Source organism: Zeus faber (assembly GCF_960531495.2).
Source record: "Zeus faber genome assembly, chromosome: 10".
Lineage (NCBI taxonomy): Eukaryota > Metazoa > Chordata > Actinopteri > Zeiformes > Zeidae > Zeus > Zeus faber.
The window spans coordinates 1,911,011-1,926,514 of NC_137199.1; the positions used below are offsets into that span (position 1 = coordinate 1,911,011).

A 15,504-nucleotide genomic window follows, 5' to 3' on the forward strand; every position below is an offset into this window, starting at 1 on the left:
TCCAATCAGGTGCAAACCATGCATTGTGTGTGTGTGTGTGTGTGTGTGTGTGTGTGTGTGTGTGTGTGTGTGTGTGTGTGTGTGTGTGTGTGTGTGTGTGTGTGTGTGTGTGTGTGTGTGCGTTGTTGAGGTGTCTTCTAGTTTCATGGGAAAGCAAAACATAGGTTTACTGAGGAATGTACCTTCACCACATAGGAACCCATGCGGCCATTCAGAGCAACACAAATCTCAAAGTTCTCTCAAAAATACAATTTGTTTATCACCTTTGACATGATAGTGAATAAGACCCCTTAATTAGGTCAATGTGGCCAATATGGGAAATTCATAGTTCGAGTTTAAATTCTTGCACTATGTATGTATACTGGGGTGGTACCTTACTATTTAAAAGTTCTCTCTCTCTCTCTAATATGTACACACACACACACACACACACACACACACACACACCCTCTGTCATGACGTGCCCATCTGCACCCGGCTTGTTACATCTAGCCACTCTACAATAAACTTACTTTTGCAGTGAGGATCTGAGCGACTTTGACAAACTGTGATGGCTAGATAACAGGGTCAGAGCCTCTCCAAAATGGGAGGTCTTGTGGGGTGTTGCCAGCATGCAGCGGTTAGTACCTACCAAAAGTGGTCCAAGGAAGGACAACCGGCTACATGGGCGACCATTGATGCACATGTGGAGCCAAGTCCAGCCTCTCTGGTCAAATTGTTGCACCCTGTATGTATACTGGGATGGTTCCTGACTATTTAATTTAAAAGTTTTCTCTCTCGCTGTCATGTGTATACACACACACACACACACACACACTTTGTATATTTAGAGATATATAGTGACATCTGTCGACAGTTATAGGCAGTTACAACACATAATAAGAGCGCGTCACCGACGCTTGCTCCCGGTGGCTAGCGCGGCCAATTCACGTTAGCTTATCGCCTCGAACGGAAACGAAGGGAGAAAAGCTAGTGAGGAGAAGATGGCGGCTTGAGTGGGATGCGCTTTGTAAAGACGGCTGCGACCCGTAAAGTTCGTCGAAAAAAACGTTGATAGGGGATCCAGCGAGTCTAAATAAGTCACTGTCGCCCGATGTTGGATTTTTTTTAACGGGTTGTTGGGATCGGACTGTTTTCCCGTGGCTCTCCTTTTCGGTGTTATTAGCTCGGTGCTAGCGAGGCTTGGCTAGCTCAAATATTGCTTCGAGTCAAGGCCCCAACTCACCAGGGACTTTTTCTTTTTTCGTCGAATAAACGCGCCGTTAACACCTTTGTAAAATTTTCACGGATATATTTTTCACTTGGCCGTGGATAGACGACCCCCACCCCCTTTTTCGGCCGACGCGTTAGCCTACGACGATACATTGTGTAAAGTAGCTAACGTTAGCACAGAATCTCCTCGATCGGGCTGATCTAACGCAGGGCCCCGTATGTCCTGTTAAGGCTTGGACTGCAATCGCCCTCGAAAGAGAATTTATTGTGTCGAGAGGAGCTTGGCATCTGGAGGGATTATGGCGACCAGTAGTGGCTCCAAAGCCGAGTTTATAGTCGGTGGGAAATACAAGCTTGTCAGGAAAATCGGATCGGGATCTTTTGGCGACATATACTTGGCCATCAACATCACGAACGGGGAGGTGCGTATTCAATTTATATTCAAGCTGTACTTTTTGTGTTGGGTAGGTGGAGGTTTTCTCAAAGCAGTGGTGACTCATGGCGAGAAGGCCCTTTGAGTCGGCTGGCAAACTACATTCTGTTGGGCAGATTAATTAAATTGCCTTAATCTAGGTGTTCCTTTGAGAAATGGCGACAATCGACAAGAAAAGCCTTTACGGTTGCATCTAAAGCAGTTTGATACGTCGATGACAACACGATAGTCTCGAGGGCCAGATGATCTATAGAACATCAAATCGATTATATTGAATGTCTGTATTTTTGTTTCCCTTTCAGGAGGTAGCGGTGAAATTAGAGTCACAGAAAGCCAGACACCCACAGTTACTATACGAAAGCAAGCTCTACAAAATCTTACAAGGAGGCGTCGGAATCCCGCATATCAGGTAAACTGGCAGTCGTGTAATGTGTTTTGGTTTGGCTGTATGACGAGTACGTTGGGTTTTCGTTTATTTCTGTTCTAAAACTGTGGTTGTTTTGTGTAGCTTGGCGAAAGGAGACAACTACCTCTGTATCTGTAGGCCATCGCCTCGGCCTTTTTAATCTCTTCAATTCACTCCGTTCCCCTGCGTGTCAACTCGCGTTTGCAGAAATTCACTCGGGTTTAGTGTTCGCTTTGATTCATTATTGCGCTTGCGAGGCACCTCGTTGTGTTTCAACGTGTGTACAGTTAAATAAGCCAATGGGTTTGTGTGTGTTAGTGGAAATGGCCGCTCCTCTTTTGTTGTGTTTGCTCCCAACATGTCTTCCTCTCCCTGTTAGAAAATGGCGGCGGGGGCACAGCAACGAAAACACTAAGCACAGGGCATGACGGTCGTAGTGGTTGTCTTCCTTGTTCCCGCAACTCAGGCCTTGGTGGAGATGCATCCACCGTCGCGATCAATTATTCCCTTTTTCTGGTTGTTTTGTTTATTTGTAACAGTGGTCATCACATTTTAATTTAGGCCCCGAAATCGAGATTGTTCAGTATTTTGTTATGACAAATCGATTGCTGTATGCCACATAATAGTTCCGGTTAAATTTCAAGACACTGATTGCACGACTTTTTGGTTTGTCACTAGCGTCCCTGCATCTATGATCTATTTTGAAGGCAAACAAAGGGGGCTGAGGGGCTTTTCGGCTGTTCATCTTAGAATAAAGTAGGCACTCGTTTTGTACAAACAAATATGTGATTGCCATTCTGTGCTGAAATTAAATACTCTACTAGTGACTACTCAGTGTCACCAGATCAAATCTGTTGGCACTACGGGCATTGGTAGCATAAATCCATAACCAGGTAAGAACCTGTTTTCCAGCTTTGTGGCATACTGTGGTAACATTTTTTGTCGTCTCATTATATTCAAATGCTTTCTTCTAAAAACAAATTGAAGATGCAGTGCCTCTAGCTGCTGCCCATTATATTCACATTACCAACATATTCAGTCAAATCTACGCAACTTTTGAGTTTGTCGCATTCATTTTCATAATTTTTTTGTATTCTGCTACTTTGTTTTCCGGACACTGTCTGTGTTTTTGGAGAATGTAATACCGAGAGGCGGTTGCAAAGTCCAGATTGGTGGATAACAATGTTGATCAGTCTTTTGCGAACAGCATTTATTTCTTGTTTCTAAGTTATTAAGGAACTCATCTTTGATTCGATGTTTCTAATTGGGTTGTATTTTATACCTTATTCAGCATAGGCCAGGGTGTTGTTCAGTTGGATTCCAGTTGGATTCCATTTGTGCGATGGATCCATCTTTTTTTTTTTCCCTCTAACAATTAGTCTGGTAAAGTTGGTTTGGTGTGGCCCAGTACAGTCTAAAGGATCAAGAATTTTAAATGTTTCTTCACATTTTAACTGCATTATTATAAGTCAGTCATCCAAAGTTGATCTTGGCTTAAATTAAACACCATTCAAAGGATAAGGAAATAAACAATTGTTTTTATCAAAATACTTTCATTAATGCATGTTTACTGAAAGCACACATTTGTCATAATTCAGGTTGAATTTTACTGATTAACACTTTGCCTCCCACCGTTATAAACATAATGTTAACTGAATTAAATAATACAGGAGCCAATCAACTGTTCTGACTCTGGTAGTAAGACTTCATCCCTTGGGAAGGAAGATTTTCAAAACTGCAGAATAGCTGCTGCTTTCTGTTATTTTCTTAACAGTTTTTTTTTTTTTGTTTTTTTTACAGGTTAGTAGAGCCAGGGTTTCCTGTCAGCTCTGAATAACACTCTGCAGGTCTCTTTTGTCCCATCATGAGCTCTACATCTGCTCTTCCTATTGCCTCACCTCCGCTTCCCTTCTCTTCCTCAGCTAGATCATCCCTCCGTATGCTCTCTCTCGCTTATTTCTCCTGTCTTTACTTCTTCCCAGTCATGGACTGGCTCTGTGATGTTCTTATTGGTATTACCTTATTATCTGCCTTTTGGTAAAAGTTTGAGGTTTTTAAATTCTAAGGCTAGGAGGCTCTTAAGCAGCTTTGTCTCAATGTGTGAGGTTGATAGATGACAAGAACAGCTGAGGAGAACACAACCAAGCTACTACACTTGAAGTTCCTTTGGGGAAAATAATTCTGCTCTATTACAGCATGAACTGTATTGCATACATGTATTATGTATAAGTCATATAGCTCTAAATAATATAAAGCGTATGGAAAGTCTTTGTATGTTTCCAATAGGGATGGGCCAGAATATCTGATCATTCATGATGGCAATCGTGATTGCTTGCTTGTTTGTTTGTTTTTGTTTTTGTTTTTTTAGGAGAACAACTTTTGTCTGGGTAGTACAGGAGGTAGAGTGAGTCGTCTAATAATTCAAAGTAGAGGTGTACCGATTCACTGTTTTTCAGTTCCAATCCGATACATACGTATGTGCCGATTACGATACCAGAGCTTTTTTTTCCGCTTATTATTGTTGTTGGTATTATGTGAAAGGATTAGGGTTGTCATTGTTATGGGTGTTACAGTGTTCGGGGTGTACACCGATGACATTACTTGCCCACCGTTGTTGTGCTTTTTTCTTTTTCTTTTTTCTTTTAACAGAAATAAAACCTAAATAGAAACATTTAGTTAATTTTCGCATTTCGACGCCCCAATCCTTAAATGAAAAAATTATTCTAATTCGTAAAATACTACTACTTATTTTATTTTTTTATCCACCAGAAAAAATCGGCATTTAAACGGTGTAAGTGCAGTTTACCGTGTTCTGAAACTGAAGCGGAGGAGCGGGAGGGAGGGAGAGAGGGGGTGGACGCTATCCCCCTCTCCGCTCAGAGCTGTCAAGTAACCACTGGTGATGGGGTCTCATCGGGTGTGAGCTTCATGAGGTATTCCTCCATGAATATGTTGCCCAGACAATCTGCTACCTCGAAGCCCATTCACAATTAAAAAAAAAAAAAAAAAAAAAAAAAAGGCGTGAAAAAAACACCCGATAAAAAGGGCACCATGGGTCAGGTCCTCAGACTACCTGCCACTCTATATGCAAATCTTGTGATTATAATCTAGGAATAGATAATATTATCCCATAGAGAGAGATTCAGATGTATTGTTTTACTTAGTTTCTTACCCGTATGGAAAATGAAAATCGTAAACCTAACTCAGAGAATTGGAGTGGAGTTGTTGTTTTTGTTTTTCTTTTAATTTGTTTTTTTGCTCCTCCAGGCAGTGGTGCACGCCGGCTTCCGTGCCTGTCTTTTTATTTCACATCTGTTTATTTTTGTTTGTTTCCTACTTGTATGAAACACACACTTTAAACAACTGAGTTAAGGGTCCGTTCCGTATTGTTTCAAAAATGAACCTGTTTCCCGACTGTCGGGACGGTGTAGGAGCACATCTCCCTGCTGCTTTCAGTTGTTATGGGACTTGATTTGTTTAAAAAAAAAAAAAAAAAAAAAAAAAAAAAGATGTTTGTGTAAATACTTAAGTTGTAAATAATAAATGCTGCACTTTTGAACCGGGAAGACCACATCACGTTCTATGCGCGAGCGAACCACCCCCCACCACCCAATAAATTGTATATCGCCGATCAATGCCCTCCAGCGATCGCAGATTGGAATTTTGCACGATTGCATAAGCCTACAGTACATTTCCCACTGATCAATCTCACCAGTTATAGTTTTAATCTTCATCTCATCCATAGAACTACAACTCCCTGTAGCTTTATGCCGGCGCATGTTATTTACGTCAGAATCATGGCGTCTTATTTTGAGGACCAACACAGCTGAATGGCTGCTTTAGTTAGTGATGGTTTTCCTACCTTCCAGTTCCTTGCATTGCCCTTTACAGGTTAACTATTTGCAGAGTGGAATTCTCGAGGAGGTAGACCATTAAATTAGCAAAATAAAACGGAATGGAATTAGGATTGGCGACGTCAGTCCGAAGATTTCCAGTTCGATCCCTGGCTCCTACTTCTAGCATGCCGTCCATCGGTGTATGAATAATAGTAATAGTAAGTAATAGTAATAATAGTAAGTTGCTTTGGACAAAAGTGTCTGCTAAATGATGAGGTAAAGATCATTCTGCAACAACACATTACAATAGTAGTTCAATTGTAGCTGCAACAATGCCTGTATGGCATAGTCAAGATATGATTCAGCTGGTGATAACTTTCCACCCTGCTATATTTGAGTCCCAACATGTATCCACACATTCTAAATTGGCAGAAGCCTGATTGGATGCTAGCTGAATCTCTTAACAAATGTGCTTAATGCTGCATGTTGTGCTATTTTAGCTTGAATACATTACACCACACAACTACTGTGTTTCTGTCATACTGTGGGATTTGACAGATTAGGTTACAATTATTATACTCAGAATCATATGAATCAAGTATGTGAGTCAGTCTTTTAAGTTAAATTGTGATTAAATAATCAGTTTAGCCTGTAGTTTATAGATAAAACCTGACACAAATCTAACACTCTAGAAAATGTAACTTCCTCACTGTTGGTGTCGTGGCTTGATGGTGTTTAATGGGAAGAGTAACCTCCACAAGCTGACTCAAAACTTCTCACGAGAGGCCTCTTACCTGGCCCATGAAAGCAGTAAAATGGCTCTTGGAGCCTGTGGAACCTGCTGATCCGGTTACTCCTATGCTCTCTTCCCCCTCAGTAGCAGCATACTTTCGAAGGAAAGGGAACATTTCAGGCAGAGGCAAGCAGGCAAACCTGACTCTACATTGTTTTGCGTCTATTTTTATTGGTTCTGTTCTTTCTTTAAATAAGCTTGCCCTGCTATAATAGTTGAGCTGAGGTGCAATGGTACAGTGACGTGTTTGATGGCTATTATACACTCACCAGCCACTTTATTAGGTACACCTGTTCAATTGCTTGTTAACACAAATAGTTAATCAGCCAGTCAAATGGCAGCAATTCATTGCATTTAAAGCATGTAGACATTGTGAGGATGACTTGCTGAAGTTCAAACTGAGCATCAGAATGGGGAAGAAAGGGGATTTAAGTTACTTTGAACGTGGCATGGTTGTTGGAGCCAGACGGGCTGGTCTGGGTATTTAACTATAAACTGCTGACTTACTGGGATTTTCACGCACAACCATCTCTAGGGTTTACAGAGAATGGTCCAATAAAACTACAATGGAAAGACTACAGTAACTCAAACAACCACTCATTACAACCAAGGTATGCAGAATACCATCTCTGAACACCCAACACGTCAAACCTTGAAGCAGATGGGCTACAGCAGCAGAAGACCACACCGGGTGCCACTCCTGTCAGCTAAGAACAGGAAACTTGAGGCTACAATTCGCACAGGCTCACCAAAAATGGACAATAGAAGATTGGAAAAATGTTGCCTGATCTGATGAGTCTCAATGTCAGCTGCGATATTCAGATGGTAGGGTCAGAATTTGGCATAAACAACATGAAAGCATGGATCCACCCTGCCTTATATCAAAGGTTCAGGCTGGTGATGGTGGTGGTGTAATGGTGTGGGGGATATTTTCTTGGCACACTTTGGGCCCCTTAGTACCAATTGAGCATGGTTTGAACGCCACAGCATACCTGAGTATTGTTGCTGACCATGTCCATCCCTTGATGACCACAGTGTACCCATCTTCTGATGGCTACTTCCAGCAGAATAATGCACCATGTCACAAAGCTCAAATCATCTTAAACTGGTTTCTTGAACATAACAATGAGTTCACTGTACTCATTGGCCTCCACAGTCACCAGATCTCAATCCAATAGAGCATCTTCGGGATGAGGTGGAACGGGAGATTGGCATCATGGATTAGCAGCCGACAAATCTTCAGCAACTGCGTGATGCTATCATGTCAATATGGACCAAAATCTCAGGAATGTTTCCAACACCTTGTTGAATCTATGCCACAAAGAATACTACATAACTTGGCTATACATAGACAAGTGAAAAGTGGTATGCCTTCTCAATAGTTTTCATGTGTACCTATGTGCTTCATCAGGAATCTTATCATTCTACATTCTCCTCTGGCGCAGACTTCCGGCACAAATATCAAAACCTATTAGAAACATTGTGGTTGCAATTTAGTTGTGAATTGTATTATACATGTGCAACGCATACAGGGACTGGACAGAATGATGGGAACACCTAGCAGTATAAAAACACAGTGCTAATGAGGAGTAGGACCACCCTTTGCTTTCAGAACAGCTACAGTTATATTTGGAATGCTGTCATACTAGTCCCAGACCATGTGCAGTGGGATATTGCTGCATTCTACAAGAATAAAAGCCCAAAGGACACTGATGGATGATGCCAGTGGAAATCTACACTGCACTCTTCGAATTACAAATTCCAATAGATGTTCAATGATGTTCAGATTGGTGAGCTCAGGGTAAGTGGTTTTGACTACTTCCTGGTGTTTACACTGGTGTTGCACTCTTGATTTATTTTTAAATGTATAGGGGTAGTTATCATCCTGGAATATGGGAACATTTGTAAGGGAGCAGTGCCTTCCCGAAGGGTGCACCAATCTTTTAAAATGGCCTCATAGTCCATGGCTGTATTCAGCCTCAGAGCAATTATTGGACCCAATGACTGATGAGATTACATATCGCTCATCTGACCTGATATTACTCCTTTTTTCTTTTTCCTTCTCATTATTCAGGTTTTGTGCACTTTGTCCATGTTTGACATTCTGCCATAATTCTTTTTGAACCGTTTCCCTCCACCCCAGTCACGGTGGCTCAGGAGCTAGAGCAGGTTGCCCAGTAATAAGGATTCCTGGTTCGATCCCTTGGCTCCTAGTAGCAATTAAAAGTGTCCTTGAGCAAGACACTGAACCCCTTACTGCTCTCGTTGATCTTTCACACCTTCAAACAACTATTCCTTGGGAAGATTGTGGCCCAAAATCTTTTAAGGGATCTGTTGCTGTTGGCTTCATAAAGAACATTCGATGCCCTCAATGTTAATGTCAGTTATGACTGACGAGCTAAACGACAGGTAGCTGAATGTTTTCTTATTATGTTTGCCACAAATACTGGCCTGATTATGAATTGTAGCAGATAAATCTTGGTTTTATCCACAGCAACTGATCAATGCTGCAAACAAATACTGCAGTTATCACAAAGCATTGCCTCAATTGAGTAAAATGCTACATTTATGATGTATTATGTAATATTCATCAAATGTTTCTTTGCAGCTTTATGAAAAATTGTTTTATGATACCATTGCTTAGAGGAGGAAACAATTCTAACCACTATGATTTATGGATGTAGCAGTATACCTTTTTAAGGTTTACCACAGTATAAAGCAACCATGGTTTTGAATCGTAAGCCTCTCCCTGTTATACCGTGTCTACGGTATACATTTCTGTTACAAAATTGAAGATGTAAACTTTAATTTACCCTCACCTTTGGCAGACGTTTGAGTGTTGTAATAATCCATCCCATGAGTGATTTCCCCAAGTGCGCGTTCCGCTGTCTGGGTTTACGCTTGCTCCCATGCACGCTCAAGTAACGTAAAGCACCATGCGGTAAAATATTGCCGTAAAGCAGTTCTGCCCCTTTTTTTGCCTCTCTTTGTCCTGACAAGCACCTTCCCGTGCTGTGTCATTAGAGGCTTTATCATGTTTTTCTTCTTTAATATAAACTATTTATTCATTGAATATACATAAAACGAGTGGGGTTAATACCATATATCAATGTATTTTGTAGGGCTGCCGCCTGAAAGTTGATGAGTCGAATCATCAGTCTGAAACCCGTTGGTCGACTGAGATTCTTCAAGTCCAGCGGTCATTTCTTAAGAAAAAAATAAATTACAATTACAGGATAAAATTGATAGAAGCTTACAAAACGCACAGGGATAACATTTTAATGGGGAATTATAAATAAGGGGAATCATAAATATATTTTAAATGTGTGACGTATCCGGACGTGGACGCTTCACACATGACGTGGCGGAGAGCAACACAGCGCCATGCCCTGTGCCTCCAAATAAAAGTGTGGGGACTTAATATGCAGCACGCAGGCCACAATTATATATATCACTGAGGATTATTATGATAATTGTGGATAATAATGATCCTCTTGGGCGCAGGAGGAATGGCGTTCCATTGCTGGGCTGTTTACGAGTCCGTGCGCCGATCCCCTCTGTAAGACAGACAAACATTAAGAAAACTCCCTGCCTCGAGTCGGACCAATCAGCTGAACATAAGTGGACAGAAATGGAAAAAACTTCAGTATGTATTTGACAAATAATCTCTTGGACTTGAACCTGAAGACCAGCTGATTCTTAAAACCTGGAACGAGCTTCCCGTCACATACCACACAATGCAGCGTGTGAGTATTGCTGTATTGACCATGTTTGGCTCTACATACGCATGTGAGCAGTCTTTCTCGCATCTGAGAAACATCAAGAGCAACCTACGCTCACGTTTAACTGATGGAAGCCTCAACACCTGCATGAAGCTTAACCTCACTACGTATGAACCAGACTACAAGGCCATCAGCAAAACCATGCAGCACCAGAAGTTGCGTTAATGGTAAAAAGTATTTTATTTATTATTGGTTAGCTACAGTATAACAACAATATTAAGAAGAATAAAGAGAATATTATATATAGCGTTTTTTTAAACTACTCAGATGTGTTGTATGCCTTACTTAAAAAATGCACTCATTAAGTTGCATTCAATTTTATTATTGTGAGCCAAATATTATATTGCTCACAAGGAAATACATCTAGAAATATTTGGCTTTTATGGCTGTCCCAGCCAAAAAAGGTTCCCGGCCGCTGTTCTATGAAATCATATTTTTGGAAAAGATTAATAACAATAATAGTTTTTGAAGGCAAAATCACACGTACAAATAGCTACAATAAGTCACTGTTTGTTTATCTGGGCCGTTAGCAATGTGTGCACAGTAAAGAACAATACATTTTATTTATATTGAAATTTGCCATGCATCTGCATGTTAGTAAAATTTACCACTACATTGCTTTAAAATGCTGTACTGGGGCATTTAACCTCGAGCCATTGGTAACAGCCTAGACCTGACGTTAATAGATTGTTGCGAGATCGACATCCCAAGTTCAGAGCTTATATCCCTCCAGGAATTGTTCCGTCTATTGGAATCTAAATAATATCCATTGGACAAGTTGTACAGCTCGGGGTTACCAAGCATGTCCTCCTTATTGACCAAGGGGACTGCAGGAGGCGATAGGTGCAGTCCTAGGAGGGACAGTGGGGTGGGGGAAGGGTCGGGGCAGGTAAATGAAGGAGCTGTGGGAGTAAAGCCTGCTCTACAGTCGCTGCAGCCATAGTGTCCTTTAGTGCGCGCACCATAAATGACATCATGGTGACGCTCGCGACAGCGCTGCACGGCCATTTTGTGTGAGGGTGTGCGCCTCCCAATTTTTGCAACTCCGCGCTGTGCGCTTAGGTTTATTCAAGATGGACATGAAGGTCCGTCCGAAGCCAGGTTGTGTGAAGAGGTCCGCATGTACAATTTGTACAGTCCATCCATGCCTCACCACAAAAATAAGCTGGCGTTGAATTCATGGAAGGAGATGGCGCTGTCTCTGTCCAAAGAGCTCTCTGTCCGTGCCACCCGTACAGCTCTGACCAAGAGGTTTATTTGTCACATACATATACATACGTACATACGTTCATACACACATGCAGTGCAATGTCATTGCAATGCACCTGGAGATTATGCAGAATAAGCTGTAAAAATACAAAAATGTGTGTAATCGACGCGAGGAGCTCGCACAGGCGACTGCAAGGGGTGGCTTCACAATCGTGATTCTTGGTTCTATAATTATGTAATAGTAATAGTTGTCTGTGTTGTATTAAATATACATTTAAACCATTCTAAATGAAACTTAACTTCTTGGGATTGAGTTGACCTCATGTGTGTGCTTAACCCTCTGAGGGTCTGTCATCATGCCAGACACAAAGAGGAACATGTTGTATTCCCCAAAGCTAGGCATCATTATTTAACCTGAATATCAAAAATGACTTTAAAACGGCTTGGATGGCAACAATCTCTTGCTAGGTCATTTGTCCAATTTCAACCAAACCAACTTTGTTCAATTCCTTGTACTTCCCTCTTTAAAAAATCATCCGTTGAGTGCAAACGTATTGGCGACATTGCTGCATAAACAGAAAGCAGCCGTATCTTCTGAACACTCCAATTTTCCCAAAACCCTGTTCCCAAGTCCAGTTTTCTCGACTGAATCTATTGCTACTTGTTACATCTGGTTGGCCTAAAGGGGACTCTATACTAGAAAATTCATGATAATGGTCCCTACCCTAGACCCTTTTTAAGACACTTTTAGCCGAATGTTCTGTTGGCTCAAAGATGAAGTCGTTTGTCAAAACAAGATGGCCACCACAGGCCAGTCAATATCAGGTGCCTAAAGGTGAGGTTAAATTTGTCCAGACTTCATGGAATTTGGTGGATAGAAAGTCCAAGGTGTCAATATGAACCAGAAAAAATTTAACATTTCTGCCCACAGTGAGTGCTAGTCATTATCTGAATGATTCAACGTTGAATTGGCCAAATCTGCCGTGTGGCCTACAGTCACGTGTGTTGACATGATGCAGCTCCTCATGACAAATACATTTGTTAAGAGAAAGTGTTGACTTCCACCTTCACCATTTCAGCCATTTTGCATTGTCTGGAAAACCTACTTTTGACACTTCCTTCTAGACAATTTGTTGAGTTTCCGCCAAACCAGGGGTATTGGACTCTTTGGACATTTACTGTTCAAAGTTACCAAAAAAGTTCAGAAAAGTTGAAACAATATGGCCGCCCCCAACAAACGTTTTGGCAGAAACGCAGCATAGACGGGAACTATGCATAGCTTGTAAACTCTAGGTCTGACCAAACATGCTTTTATAGACTCAGTACGCTATTTTACATTGGATAAATTCCGTTTGGTTCCCGCAGGACAAGCCTTTAGATGGCCAGAGGTCATAGGCGCAAAAAATGGTGCATCAATAGCTTTCTCATAGACTCATGGTCACATTCTCAAACATGAACATCATTTGCACATTTACTCTCTGGTCCAACGTCTTCAGCAATGCAAGAGGTCTCGCTAGAGGTCCAGGCTTTGGGGTCCCTGTTGGGCTTGACACGCTCATTGCTGCTAGCAACTATATTCATGAATGATGTTGTTATTATTATCCCGTAGTCCCCCATTGTTAGACGTTAGCCGGAGATCCTTTAAGTCCTGTAAATTGTGAGGTGGGGCCCCCATGGGTCGGGCTTGTTCCAGCACATCCCACGGATGCTGGATCGGGCCATAACCCCGGGCATCCACATGACGTAGGAGAAAACGTGATTCATCAGACCAGGCCGCCTTCCATTGCTTCATGGTCCAGTTCTGACACTAATGTGCCCATTGTGGCTGCTTTCGGCGGCTGACAGGGGTCAGCATGAGCACTCTGACTGATCTGGCGGGCGCAGTCACATACGCAGCAAGCTGCTACGCACTGTGTGTTCTCACACCTTTCTATCATAGCCAGCATTAACTTTTTTCAGTAATTTTTGCTACAGTAGCTTCTTCTGTGGGATTTGACCCAACAAACTAGACTTAGCTCCCCACGTGTCTCAATGAGCCCATGGGGGCCCATGTCGCCGGTTGTCCTTCCTTCGACCACTTTTGGTAGGTACTAACCACTGCATGATGGCAAGACCTGCTTTTTTGGAGAGGCTCTGACCCTGTTATCTAGCCATCACAGAACAAAACACACCGGTTTATTGTGGAGTGGCTAGATGTAACAAGCTGGGAGTGTGTGTGTGTGTGTGTGTGTTACAGAGAGAGAGAACTTTTAAATTAAATAGTGAGAAACCACCCCTGTGTACATACAGAGTGCAACAATTTCAACTCAAACTGTCAATTGTGTGATTTGCCGGTTGCTCATTGATTGCTTTGAAGAGCAACAGGCATGCAGCCACCTCTGATTCTTGGCCCAGGTGCCTATGTAAGGTTCAGGATTTAAATTTTCCATTCAAGTCAGAAAATCAAGAAACTAAAATCTGTTCAGCCTGAATCCTGTGCTGCGTAGAGTACACACAGCACCAAAATGTCAGTATTGCAGACCTGCCAACCTGTATGCATTTTTTTGTACCAACTACCCAATTCTTAGTCAAAATACGCAGGTACGAAATGCCAGCTGAAACTACAAAAAAAGTGTGACCCACTGCAGCAAAACCCGCATTGTCGTGCATTTCTAAAATCGCCAGGAACAGTCAAATTAGTTGAAAACCTTTCTAGAAGGAAAATTTGATTTGTTCCTTTGAACATGTTCCTTTGTTATTTGTATTTTTTTACCTCAACATATTTTCAAAACAGAGTTTGATTTATAGATAGTAGAAAAAATGTTAACGGTGGAAATAAATATTCCCGTTATATTACATGGGGAAACAGTTACCGAGACACTGAACAACGCTGATCGATCATTTCCTTTAAAGCGACTGTCCAGTTGAAGATCATTCCTCCATATTCCATGTGATGTGAAGTCACAATGTGAAACAGTTTTGATAGAGTTCAACTTTTAAATTGTACTACTTTAACACACATAGACATTATTGTGTAGGGGGCGTATACCAACGAAGAAGTCTTGCTGACGTCACTTATGTAAACAAGACGAGGGTCCGTCGGTTTCACTTGTCTGTGAAAACTTTGATCTCTGTGTTGATATGGATTACGAGAAGCGGGTGGCGGAAGATCTAATCGTATCACAGACTTTTATCTGACCAGTGCGATAGATCCAAGTCAGTGTAAGCCGCGTGTACTGGACTTCATTTTCTGCGATGATAGTCAGTTCTCCGACAATGAGGCTGAATCTGATAAAGCGTTATCCCGGACTTGGAGAACATTTCTAACAGCGGATTTCAACCTGAATGTGACGATGAAACTGAATATTTTCAAGAACCACTGGAGAAGACCGATGATACGCCCGTTGATGATGTGATTAAGTCCGTTGAGGTTGGTGAAAGAAGAAAAGAAAGAAACAGTCTTTAATTGTCACACGACACTCCACAACACATGCTTGCACACACACACACATGCACATGCACATGCTTGATGGTGGCCGGTGAAATGGCTCCTCTGCTTTTGACCCATCCTGGCTTGTCCTTCCTCTGGGGGCACAGCCAGGAGCAGTGGGCAGCATACGTGGACGCGCCCGGGGACCAGGTGATAAGTGTCCATCGCTGGTCAGACGATGATGGGTGCATGTTTTTGGTGGGGGTCCTTACTGACGTGAGGTGGAGGAAACCCCATGTGAACACGGGGAGAACATGCAAACTCCACACAGAAAGGCTCCTGTTTTGGAAGATAACCCGCCGGAGCACGGTGCCAACAGCGCCCCAGGCGGGAATCGAACCCAGGACCTTCTTGCTGTGAGGCA

The 15,504-nt window shown here is 42.1% G+C and overlaps 1 protein-coding gene across 4 annotated transcripts in view; it reads left to right on the forward strand.

The window, feature by feature from the left end:
• Nucleotides 1-949: 949 nt before the first annotated feature.
• csnk1a1 (casein kinase 1, alpha 1) overlaps nucleotides 950-15,504 on the forward strand; it is a gene marked incomplete at its 3' end in the record, with an annotated part of 38,482 nt that continues 23,927 nt past the window's right edge. For all 4 annotated transcript variants that reach the window (XM_080008604.1, XM_080008606.1, XM_080008607.1 and 1 more), the window contains exons 1-2: nucleotides 950-1,634; nucleotides 1,948-2,054. In XM_080008604.1, the coding sequence (XP_079864730.1) occupies nucleotides 1,512-1,634; nucleotides 1,948-2,054 (230 nt within the window). In that variant the 5' untranslated portion in view covers nucleotides 950-1,511. The remainder of the gene's footprint in view (nucleotides 1,635-1,947; nucleotides 2,055-15,504) is intronic.